The sequence below is a fragment of the Rhyacophila brunnea genome, unplaced genomic scaffold, assembly GCF_057557595.1.
Source record: "Rhyacophila brunnea isolate RB1 unplaced genomic scaffold, BYU_Rbru_1.0 scaffold_14, whole genome shotgun sequence".
Taxonomy (NCBI): Eukaryota; Metazoa; Arthropoda; class Insecta; order Trichoptera; family Rhyacophilidae; genus Rhyacophila; species Rhyacophila brunnea.
Genome location: NW_028232796.1, coordinates 27433246 through 27446906, shown reverse-complemented (window position 1 = coordinate 27446906; position 13661 = coordinate 27433246). Strand labels below are relative to the sequence as shown.

General features: G+C 28.1%; 1 protein-coding gene across 1 annotated transcript in view; it reads left to right on the top strand.

Moving 5' to 3' along the window:
- Positions 1-1461: 1461 nt before the first annotated feature.
- The window catches only part of ths (thisbe), a 58325-nt gene continuing 46125 nt past the window's right edge, over positions 1462-13661 (top strand). The window contains exons 1-2 of the mRNA XM_085942133.1: positions 1462-1580; positions 8529-8574. Of these exons, the coding sequence (XP_085798259.1) occupies positions 1579-1580; positions 8529-8574 (48 nt within the window). The 5' untranslated portion in view covers positions 1462-1578. The remainder of the gene's footprint in view (positions 1581-8528; positions 8575-13661) is intronic.

Genomic DNA, 13661 nt, shown 5'->3' with positions numbered 1-13661 from the left:
ATAATAATATCTCAGTGAAAACTTTATTGTCTCTTAAAAATTTTGATTATTATTCATTCGCAGTTAGGTTTTAATATAAAAATGTTTTTGTACTTTTATATTGTTTCTAATTTTAATATATTAAATTTATAATAAAGAGCCAATGCATCTTTAATTAAACTTTATTTTAATAAGTTTTTGCTGGGATTCGACTAAACAAATTAATGAATTTTAGTTTTTGTAAAATATCACTCATTCTTTATAATGCCAACTGTAATTTTTCGGTAGATGGTCGTTATTTCAAATAATTAAAAAAATGGAAAACACAACTTAGAATTTGAATACAATATGTCTATTAAATCTTCCAATCGGTAAAAGATTTTCTTTAGACGTTTTCTAAATATTATGTTTTTGAGCCAAGATTAAGAATGCTAAATTCTTAGATCGATATTCACAAACAAAAAATGACTAAATTGAAAAATGAGTAAGTATGTTTTATCCACAGACTTTTGGTATTATCTTTTCAGTTAATTAGACAATTTCAACACTTTCAGTACCTACGTACATTATTATGCAGTATTCGATTTTTAAAAGCTGACAAGAACCAATTAAAATAATTTATTTATTTGATACAATTAGTTATATTTATTTATACTTAACTTTTGATGGTATTAATATCTGGTATGTAATATATACGTCGAGACTTACACTAATTAGCAAATATTCACATATTTTCTCATCAAATACGGTAAGAAGGTGTTAATATGAAATGTATTTAATGCCATACTAGCTCACTCACACATTATTATTGTTTGTATTTGCGTATGTGTGCGTGGAAAAAAATCTAACACACCTACGATTATCCTGGTATAGGTGACGAGCGTTTACACGGGCCAGTCGTCATACTTATCACGAAATGTATTTTATCTGACTGAGAAAGAACAGTCGTCAGTCAGTTTACGTTAGACAACTGTCGTGTGTGGTTGTTATTTGAACGATGTTATATTAGATGTAATAAAAAAAATACATTAAAAAAAATACGCTAAAAACTCAGAAAGTGAAAAAAATTATTACGAAAAAATTACTGCTGATTTGCATAAATTTATGCATTATATAAGACATTTTTTGTTAAGTGAACAAGTGTAGATTATTTTTTTTAAAAAAAGTGTGTTTTATTTTTGTGTTTTTAAATATCTGAAACATTTTAAATTGTGCTTGCGTTCATAAAATAATTAAATTAATAAAACAATAACTAACTGAAGTAAATACTGTAAGCAACAGTTTAAATTAAAAATAACAAAGTGGTTTTTTATTGAGTATTGAAATTAAAACAATTTCTGTTATTCCTGTTTGTTTTAAAATGGGGGAACTAGGGCAGTCTAAGCTTTATAGTTGCTATCGCGATGTTACCAATTACACCTAATGTATGAGAAGTGTTTTTGTTATTATAAATAATTAATAAACTGTGTTATTTATATATGTATTTTAAAATACTATTTCGTTTTATCTCACAGACATATTAAGTGACCACAGTTGTGTTTCATGAGTGATAGCAGTTTTTGGTGCAAAGATCGCACAACATGACGGAAGAATTCTGCTATGTGGGTATTTCACTATACATAATATAATAAATATTATTATTTAATTTAAAATTAGACTAAAATATTTGGTGTAAATAATGAATTTAGCCTGCTTCGTGTAAATGAACTTATTACTCATGGAAAAAAATACTTAACAACAGGTAAACTAAAAATATTGGAGAATAATATGTTGTCTTTTTGATTAGGGTGTAATTTATGAAAGTTTAAACCTCGAGTGTGGAAAAATGTGGGATAAACTTGTTTATTAAAGTTTGTCATATAAACGAAACACACGTTTAATAATCGTCATAAAGCGACTTTCTTTCGCATTAGTATCTTATTAATTTTGTCCCCAACAAAAAAAAATGTTGTAAACACAACAAAATTAAAACGTTGTACTTGCACACATTGAATAAAACAAAATAATATATTAGTTTAGTACCTACCTAACAAAATTATTAATGCTAACAAAGATTATTTGAAAAGCATTTGCAATAAAAAGATGTTATATCTACATTAGATTAAGAAAAAATTAAATTATAATTGAAATAAGTTACATTATTTAATAAAAATATCACGACTGTTTTCGCCCATTAAAATATACTTTTATTATTACTGTATTTTTCGTAACAATTGAGAGTCCTGCCAGACAGGCGATGGTGTGGAATAAGTATTATATTGTGGGTTATTTTAATAAATACAATTTCTTTCCACCAAGAATTTACAGTTTAATAACATTAAAGTGAGTAAGTATATTAAAATAGTGCAGTGGTGTAATTGGTATGATTAAAAAATAAACATTAAAGTGTTGAACTCTCATTTGATAAATTAACTTTGGATGTTAAAATGATTACCTATACCGTTAAACGTTTATGAATGCACCATGTATGCACACGTTAGTTTTAATATATTAATAATATTATCTAACTTTCTATTTATTTGTCTACGAATTATAGTTTATCTAATTATTAACGTGACGCCCACGGTGGCCGCGCGGCTTAAGCGTTGGACTATCACGCCGTAGGTCCCAGGTTCGAATCCTGGGTCTGGCATGTACACATTTTGTTTTTCAATTTGTGTGAGTCAGGGTATGGACCTAATAGGTTGAGCAAGTAAGTGGCTGACATCCATTTCTCGTAAAAAACAAAATCTGTTAATACAAACCTCTACTTTGTGTGGAGGCCCATATGATCCTATTAGGATCGGACATAGTCGGGGGAAAAAAAATTAGTAACTATAACAATTTTTTCGGATTTTGTTATTTAATACGCTATGCGTATTTTCAATTTTGTATAATACATATTGATTTGAATCGCTGCAGAATTTCTTGCAGCATCCCTTGCTGATTTAGGTTTAATAAATCATCCAAAATATCAATGCGAAAGAGACAGTGAATATATAAATCACGTTATTTGGCAATGTCCACTTTATGATTGTCAAAGACTCCTTGAAAATTTAAGCAGCCAAAATTACCAATTATCACTTAATCTTGAGATGTTTATAGCTCAGCCGAACATCAAAGCATTTTTGTGTATCCAAATATTTCTGATAAAATATAACCTGCAAATATAAATTACAATGCCACACGGTTAAAGCTAACAATTACTTCATATAATCAACATACCTATTACGTATAATATATTTGTTTTGTTTTTATAACTTTTAATATTAAGTTTATAAATGTACAGTTAACTAAGCCTCATTTCGAACTTCGTAGCTTAGTAAAAAATAAATACTAAATTTATTATGTATTTTGATATATCATTCAGATATAATGAAAGGTACGTATCCTTTTTTTTAAATGGGTAAAATTGAATTCAATCTCACTCGTGCATTAAAATATGTGAACGCTTGACTACTTTAAGTATCGTAAACGTAATTCGTAAAGGTTATGTATAGGTACATATAATTTATACATTTTTTTTTAAATAGTAAATTTTGCAATTAGGTAAAACGTGATAAGTCCATTAAAATTATTGCTTTTTAGGCATACTTAATAGCTTTTAGCGGAAGGAAATAAAATATTAATAATCATTGTTCATTGCCAAGTGAACAGCAATAATTGATTTGATCGTAAAACAAATACGGAAAACGTGTTCGGCTACAATAATATTACAGACGGAATTTTTACTTAGGATCTGACTTATTAATTGAAATTTGACCTTTGTGTTGTGATTTTTAAAGTTTTTTTTTACATTGTATTACTTATTTATAGATAACTTATGTTATAAATAAATATGTATTTTACAATATACTTATTCACAAAATCCGTGAACCATACTAATGGCTGCAAAAATATTTGCTTTGATTAATTTCGATTATTTTTTTTATTACCCACTTTAGCGAATGTGTGATAATATTACTATCGGCTGATGAATCCAACTTGTCAGCTAACTTTATTTTACTATTAAAATAATCTGGATTTAATTGTAAATGAACTGAATGCACTGTAGAAATACCATAATGAAGTGATATCCCATTGCATTGTAATATAATAGTATCCTTACTATAATATTATAGATGTACATTTTTACCTGAGATAGTAATGCGATTCTAACCACCAACTTAAACTAACTTTTTTGCGATTGTTTGGAGTTTGGACGGTAAAATAAATTTCTGCAAACCTTTGTTAACTAATTAATTACCTGATAAACTTATTTTATTCATTTTTTTTTCAAATCTACACAAGATTTAAGAACGTAGGATTTTTTATAAACATGAAATGTTAAATAATATTTTTAACAGTTATTAAGTGATGGAAACACATTATATTATTATATATTAATAACAAAGACTACTTATATGTTCTTTATAGAACAAATTTAGTTAAGGACTAAATCTGGGCTTGTTATAATGAATAGTTAATATAGTTTTGAAAATAAGTAGGCACCTACAGAAAATTAAAATATGTAACTAATCAATTTAGGTACCTATTTGTTATTTCTAATTTTAACAACGTTATGTTAGGTTAGGTTAGGTCAATTAGTTAAATGAGTAAATTACCAATTTCGCTCATATGCGAAACATGATGGGACTCCACAACGTTATACTGACAGACTTTTTACGAGAATTGGATGTTAGTGCATTGATTAAATCATATGTTAATTATTACCTGTAATAATAATTAAACCTGCATAAACAATTGCATACCCAGAAGCTCGAATGCATACTTATTATGCAATATACTGGATTATACAAGTTTAATTTAGAAATTCATATTAAAAATATCTAGTTAATATTATTTTATCCATGTAACTAACACAATTGTATTATAAAGTCTAAACTTCACACAATATAATTTAAGTTTAACCAAATTTACGAATAGGTATATATTTTATGTGATGCTAATCAGGACGAAATATTAATATCGGAAAACGATATTTGGTATTATAGTTATTTAAAAATAGATCCACAAAACTTTTACTTATTGAACCAGATAATAATTCGTCACTGTTCTGGCAGAAAACCCTAATTCGAAAAAATGACATATTGAGTTAGTACCAAAATGTTCCTTATTTCAAACTTTATCGTCTGGAAACCTTCTGAATAAATAAACAGTCTTTATTTTAAAGTTATCCTTTTTACGATTACTTAATAAACTCGCATGATAGACCATTATTTCAAACATTTTAACAACTTCAAAGTCAAATTACTCAAAACTAGTATTCTCCAGTTAGTGTGTTCTGCCAGAACAGAGACGTTATGCGATCTTTTGTATATTTTACAATAATTGGATTTGTGTGAAACACGAATGAAAGTTTATTTATAAGTATCACATTTTTTTTGTTGTTGATCATCCGGAATTCTGGACAAATAATTCCATAGTTACACATAAACAATTTATAATCTTTTCATATACTTAATAATGTATACAGTGTATATTTATGCTATAAAAATGGATTTTAGTTTTTCTTAGTTTAGTACCTAATCAATAATAAACAAAAAATACATTATTTGACATTTCCGTAATGACTTTTGTAATGGTTTTTTTTTTTAAATAAATATATTCAAATATTTTCAAACTAATCAATCAACTCATTTGATAAAAATAATTCCTAAGTATTTATCTATAATTTCGTAATGTTCTTGATACATAAAAGTTATCTGTTGCATTTTACATTAGTGGTATAAACATAAGCATGGTCCTTTTAAATGCCTAAAATCAAATTACAACATTTATGATCTTTACATCTGCATAAACAATTCAAAAATTAATTTATTCTTACAACATTCAAAGTACTGCGTTATATGCTGTCACAAAACTGATTAAAACACAATTCATGTTTATAATATGTTGGTAAATTACCATGTTCGCTCCTAAGGCCTGCCGCCCATTACTATGTCTAAGCACAACCACAAATTGCAGGAAGTTGTAGTTTAGATAAAAAAATCTGGAACGAATTTCCTTATATGAAAATGGAATCAATATTTAAATGTCTCCTCGCTAACAGTGATTCTCTTTTCCAGACTACTCAGATCTTTTTAGGGCCGTGGCCTAAGAATTTAAGAAATCTCATGCGGGCTACCAAAAGTGTAAAAATACTGTTATAAAACAAAACATTTGTATGCATGAGGTAAAGGTGAAATTGATTGAAAATAAGTTATTACAATTTAAAAAATATTTTTTCGTCCCTTATACCATGATAAATAGCAGTAACTCATAATATCTTTATTACTACTTCTTCTTCTTCACCCTGTTACGCCCCAATATTAGGGCATGGGACAAGTACAAGTTCGCGCCATTTCTCTCGTCCTATCACTAAATATCGTGCCTCCCACTATGCGAGACCTGCAGCGCGTATATCGCTATTGTAGCACCACTGTAGTGTGAGGTAAAATTTAATAAATACAGTATACACATTAAAACACTAAACACAAAAAATCTGGAAGTAACACATAACAGAGGAACTATAATATTAGAATAGGGATTTAGATAGCTTAAAACTTATCTTTAAGACTTTAAAGTTATCAACACAGTATTTAGTACAACAACAGTATTCTATATTTATTAATACATAGAAATGTCAAGTTTATTACAGTCAGTTTAGTCAACAGAGAATTTAAAAACGTGGTAGATATATAAAAAGTTCTTTTTATCTTGTAATTATTATGTGGTATAATTAATAAATATGCACTAATAATAAAAAAACGTGATTGCAAGAAATTACTGTAGATTGTAGTATCATACGACGACAATTTTTAGTGATGATCATATTTTAACCTGACAAAAAATAAATGATGAGATGTCGAACTCAGTTTTTTTCATTTTTGTGGGTTGGACAAGTTTGGTTCTGATCCACATATATTATATTATTATTCCATTCCTATGGAAACATCAGTTTCATAAATTGATAGTAATAAGATTACCCTAAAGTAGTTGTTGTTAAACTGTGTCTGAAAATTTCATTAAAAAAATCGCACGAAATTACAACGCCTCCTTCACAAGGTTACTTCGATATGGATTTATTTTCATACAATTAATTATTACTATCGAAAACAAAAATCAATGCTATCTTAATTAACTTAATCTCTAAAATCATTGAATAAAAATATAATTTATCGTTAAATATCTCACTCTAGTTTCGTTATGAGAAACCTTGATAAAAAAATGTAATTTATCATTTCAAATTTATCAATAATTACTTACACAAGAATATTAATTACTCTAGTAATTTTATATTATAAACATTTATGTGTATTTTGTATAAGAATCGATGATATTGTGTACCTATTATATATATTTTTGATAACAATAATTTTATTGGCATAATCAAAATTCTTGTTTAAATAATAAAAAAACATTTTATAATACTGGAACATGCGCTACTTACTAGTTTTTTTTTAATTATTTAAAAATTTTCTGATATAATAAAGGTATTATACAGATATATATAAAAAAAACTATAAATATAATATGTAAAGTATAGATGAATAATAATTGTAAGCTATATATAACTATAATTAAACAAAAATATTTTGAGAATGCTTCAGATATTATATACTCGAGCGGGGGACTCGAATACACATTCATTGGATTCCTGTAAATGTGCTTTACCAATTATCTCTCCTGCGCCCTACAACACTAGTCAATACGCTCCCTAAAGACAGACATTTTCAATGATGTGCTGTGTATTTTGGTTTTGAAATTTTATTGTATAACATTGTTTTTTTTCTTCTTCTCTCTTGTGAGGGTAATATTTGTTATAATGTAAATGTCATGTTGTGAACATTCTGAATTTTAATTTGATATGTTCACAATGTTTTGTTTTCTTAAATAAATAAATAAATACGACCAAAATAACTAGTATTCCTACATCTGAAGCGCTTCACAAATTGCATTAACATTGACGATCGGCTTTTGTGGTTTAAATTAACTAACCAATAAGAGATACAGCATAACTTAATACTTTGGACGCGGAAGACGCACACGGTGCGTAATGACCAGGCGGCCGATCGATGTAATTAACGTGCATTTTAAAGGGGGCAATTAAAATCTCATTAAGTCTTCAGCAGCGAAAGCGTTAATACCTTGACGACGTCAGAATCTCTCTAAATTTTACAATTAACGTATTATTAATATACAATTACGGTGCAATTTCGATCACATTTTTTTTCTATTTTTAAAAATGTATGTAATCTATTTTTGATGTAGGTATTTGAAAATTCCGTTTTTAATACCATAATGCAATAATAATTAATATCTGAAAACCAGTAAACCGATAATTTAATTTATTTACCGGTAATGCTTATTTCCGGTATTTTTTCATGCCCTACATATATTTATTTTTTAGCCAAATATCACGTGGTTATAATATCTACTATACTTTTTGACTTCCCATTTTTTCTTTAAAATACTCTTTATACATAACGTAATATCTTGCCTTTATCTTACACAATATCGTAACTGTATAAAGTTGTACATAAACTGAATTATCTTAAACTAATTTAATTTCTTCCTTTTGTTTTCAGGTTACCACAGCTTGCCGTGTCAGCGAAGATATTGTGCCTCCTGATGGTAAGCTTTCACTTTAAATTATTTTCACAATAATTATTTATTAACGGGAAATTTAAGCTAAGGGACGAAAGTTCAGTCGGTCAGAGTTATTTATTGATGAAGTTGTAACTTTTTTAGTAGAACTTTATCATTGAGAAAAATGTGGCTGTGGATTCATTTGATAGTCGCAATAAGTCTTGGCTTTTTGGCTCTTAAAATATACTAATATAGCCCAGAAAATCATGATCATACGCCGATATAACCATATCTCGAAAGCTTCCAGTATTTTGATGGTTCATTCCACGAGTTATTTTATGTCTGTATTATTTAGCTTGCTTTTGTATTGTATTTATAGTTAAATTAATTTTCTTTAATGTTAGTTCTCCATATTTTTCTCTCTTATGGCGCTTTTTATTAACTTAAGTCAACTCAGTCAAAGCTCACTTGAGAGCGTGGCGACCTCTGCTGCGACGAAAACTGCTGATTCTTCACATCCAAACATAGGGCCTCGTGATACGCTCGATTAAGACCGAGTGTGGTGCGGGGTGGGTTGCTTTGGAAGGGTCTATGTTTATGTTACATCATTCCGTTAGCTTCCAGGCTTCGTTATGTGTTTGGTATTAGAGTAAGTAAACTGTGTATATTAAAAACATAATGTTATTTTATTAATATTTGAATATTAAACAGAATTTTAGTGAAATTTACTTTAAAGTGCACAATATTATAATAGTGTAATAACGAATATCTAAATTGAAGACATATTATTATACAATACTTATTACGCAATTTATTGTAAAAATCGAAAAATGTGTTTAATACTCTGTTTTTTTTATAAAAGAATGCGATTAAATTTACATTACTTAAATATGCAGCAATATAAAGCGTCGTATTTTAAAAATTAGCAGTCAATAAAATGCTATATTGTCAATTATTCTTAACAGTAATGGATTCAATATAAGAAGTCGTGTATTTTAATACCAATATAAGAATATATTTGCAACAGACTTAGAGGAACCATATCAAATTAACAACAAGCCGTGATCGGTGTTGCCAACTCTCATCGAATCAACTATGCCTGACGGGTTACGAGAAATTACCATTTGCTGAAAAAATTAAAATATATCGCAGCTAATTTCCTAGTTCCCTTTTCTGCGTGATTAATTAACAACTATCGATTATTGATGGAAAACCTAAATTAAATTTTAAATAATCAATTGGTTTTTCTTCTGAACCTGTTTTGAGATCTTCTTTTAGCTTTTCTGAGTTCCCAAGTGAAAATTCTTTTCATCTTTTCAACTGCCAATTATTTACTTTTTTATCAGACGGTTTAGAAAAAGAAAATTCTACACTAAACGCCAACTACCAGATGTAATTTTCGTAAAACGGTAGATCTGGCAAGAAAAACACTAAGTTGGCAACGCTGACCGTGGTATCACTTTTATTAATGGTCGGTACATTATTTTAAATACATTTTTATTAGTGTAATTAAATTTTACTTTACAGTCAATGGTAACAAGTTTTTTTATTATCATAATATGACGTGCACGTAAGCATATTATATTTCGTATCCATGTCTACTGGCAAGAACGTTTTTTCAACTGATCTATTCTTGGTGTTAATTTTTACAAAAACGTGTTTCATTGATTGATATGTGCAAAAAAACAGCCATAAAATCTTTCTTTGCTAACAATAATTATGTTGCAAAGTTTATAAATAGAAAATGGTCAATATTTTTAATCATACCCTATAATTTAAAAATTATTTCTTAATTACCTTATAAATCAAAATGATGTATATGACGTAAAATCATCAAGAGTCATACGTAATTCAAATGTCTTTTTTATTATCTACGTAGGTATTTTTAAAATTTAAAATTACATTATAAACTATTTACTAATTAGGGTAGCTTTTTTCAAACGACCAAAGATTACTCCATAAGAAGACATAACGATTTGCCTTTTCGATGAAAAAAGAATGACGCTATACAATTATAAATGATGAACAGAAAATATTAAATGAAAAGCACGTGTCTTAGGAAAACTTTTGTCTGCAGAAGACAATTAATTTATTTAACCAAATCATTTTAGATTTTTTTTTACAAAATGACGTATTATTTAGGTTATATTAATTTATAATAATGCTGACTTAATAACTTATTGTTTACTTTTATTAATTAATTAATTAATTAATATTAAAAACAATTTGCATGAATCATAAAAGGTTCGATAGCAAAGACTAAACCAGTCACGTAAAGTGAAAATTTTTCGTTTGGGTCGTAGGTACTACTCATATTCTATCCAACGTTTTTTTATGATTTGTCTAAAGTGTATGATTCTTCGGTTTTTCAAAATTATGTATCTTTTTAATAAGGACAGTTAAGCTATTTTTAGTATGACTTGAAAGTATATAATATAATAATAGACTGAGTTTTTTTGCACCTACCAATGGATACCAAATTGCATAAGTTATCGAAATAATAAGGCCATAATTAATTTTAACTAAGTACCCTTAATATTTTTATAAATATTTCTGTTTTTTTCTGACACTACAATAACCCATGGGTCCCAATAATACTAGTTTAGTTGGTGCGAAAATTACATAAATGGATTGTGACTAGAGATTTAAATACCGAATGAAAATACTAATACTAGTATTCGAAATATAATTGGAAAAGTATCCACCAATAAATATGGTATATTATGTGAAAATCTCTTTAAAATATAATTATTTTATAACATGTGTGATTATTGGTTACCAAGGATGATGAAGGGCCACAGAAGAAAATCAGACATCGCGTAACCCGACAAAAAACATACAGTCTTGTTAAGCCTTTTATGTTAATTAAGGCTATACTACAGCTGGGGCACGGTCTAAAACGATCGTGACTACTCGACGCGAATATTGTGCAAATGACGCGTGCCGAACAAAACATAATTTGTCATAAAAAGTCAACATGCGTCCATTTAATGTTATGTGTATTATTCTATTACTAATAATAATAATATATTCATTGACATGTTTTCTTTTTCAAGTAAATGGGTAACGTTTTTTAGTCATTTTTACACGATTTAAGAATTGATTTCCCCCGTCGCCATCACAAAACAAATTGACGTGTTCACAGCTCTACTTTCGCACTCCGATTGCCAGCCAGTCCGAAATTTCGTCGCACCTATAGTTGAAAATTATTTGCCGTTTCACTGAAGTACCGTCTTAACACATTTTGTTTCCACTTTCAATACCGAATATATCGGTATTGTCTGAAACCGGCATTTCGGTATCGTAAAATACTGGGATACCGGTATTACAATCGCTAATTGTGACCTTACCAGGAATCAAAGCCACCGGATGAGAACCCAGTGTCTTACGTATTAGATTAGACTACGAATGCATACATTATATTGTATATGCGTCTTAAATTAATAATTTGTAATAAGTATGACAAATACATTTCATTTAATTGAATTGAAATTATCTTTTTTTCTTAATTTCATAAACCATAATGACTGTTATTATCACAATTAATAATAATTTTCAAATATCTATTCTTATTAAAATTATACTCAATTCTATAGAATGCATATAATTAAATATTTCAAAGTGGCCATTTAAACCGTTTGAAATACTCGTATTGTAGTCATATTACTATACTCGCGAAATTAAAAAAATATTGTTTCTTCTTATTACATAACATATTAAATTATTTTTAAATAAATTTTTATTAAACCAATCAAAAAAAAAATGTAAAATAGCTGTCAGGCACAATATGTAAATTCCCACTTATTCAATGTTTACTTACACTTTTTAATATGATATTCAGTCAAGGCCGGACAGAATATTATCGCAATAAAATAGATAGTTAATATTCAATTTTAAAACATATATTTACAAAATAATCCGTTTTTATCTCTAATTGGTTACAATAAACATAATATTTCATATATTTTAAGTAGGCAGATACTTCTATTACCAAATTGGTTTTGGTAATAGAATTCGTCATAATTTATATGAAGCTTTTGCTGTTGCATATAATGAATTTAAAATATTACATATTGTACCTACAATATTTTATAATATATGTGCATATTAATCAATATAGTATGTTATAAATTTAAAAACTTGTTGGCTCATCAAACTAAGTCAGGCGCAATTTGTAGTTTTTCAGTTTTTTCAGTCTTCACTTGGTAGACATTACTATGTGATAGAAACAGGTACCTGCATATCGTAGTAAGTAAAGTCAAGTAATTTATTTAATTTTAGTAGCTTATTAGGTTTGTTTTGCCTAAGAAACAACACAATATTGCGTTACTATTATATTATCAATATGTAATGGAAGCGAGGGTTGGGAGTACATTTAGGTACTATAGTATGTCTCTTTTATTTTGTTTACTGTCAATAATATGCATGGTGGAACTGCATTGTATTGTTGTTTTTATTTCATAAAACGCATTTTTTTGTAGTACTTATTCCACTTTTAATCAATAGATTAGGACCGGTTTCGTCCGCCTCAGAGGGACATTTCCAAGTTTTCAGTTGAAAATGTCCCTCTGAGGCGGACGAAACCGGTCCTAATCTTTTGATTAAAAGTGGAATATGTACTACAAAAAAAATTCGTTTTATTAAATAAAAACAACAATACTATATTATGTGTGTCACCCTTAGACTATAGATACATGACTTTTTATCTTTAACACAAAAATATCAATTTTAGCAACACGCGCTCGCAGGTTATCGACGCATAGTTAAGCAACAAACTAATATTTGGCGGCAACACCACAGCAAATCATCTCATACATCTGTAAACCTTTTATCTTACTCTAGCGCGTGTCGCAGAGATTATAAGGGTATCGAATACTTTCTCATTCGCACTTATGGATCGTTTTTGTTCAGGCCTTGATGTCACCTCTCTAATCGATGAATCTGCTGACATTGGTTGTGAAATACGAGGTTTTAATTCCATGTTTGAAATCACAAAATGTGTCGATATATGGACAGCATTCTAGTCTAAACTCTAGAGAACCGAGGTTTTGATATGATTTAAAATGTTTTTTGTTTAAATTTTGTCGAACAAACTTTATTTTTCCATAATATCGGACTTACGAGCTCTTAAT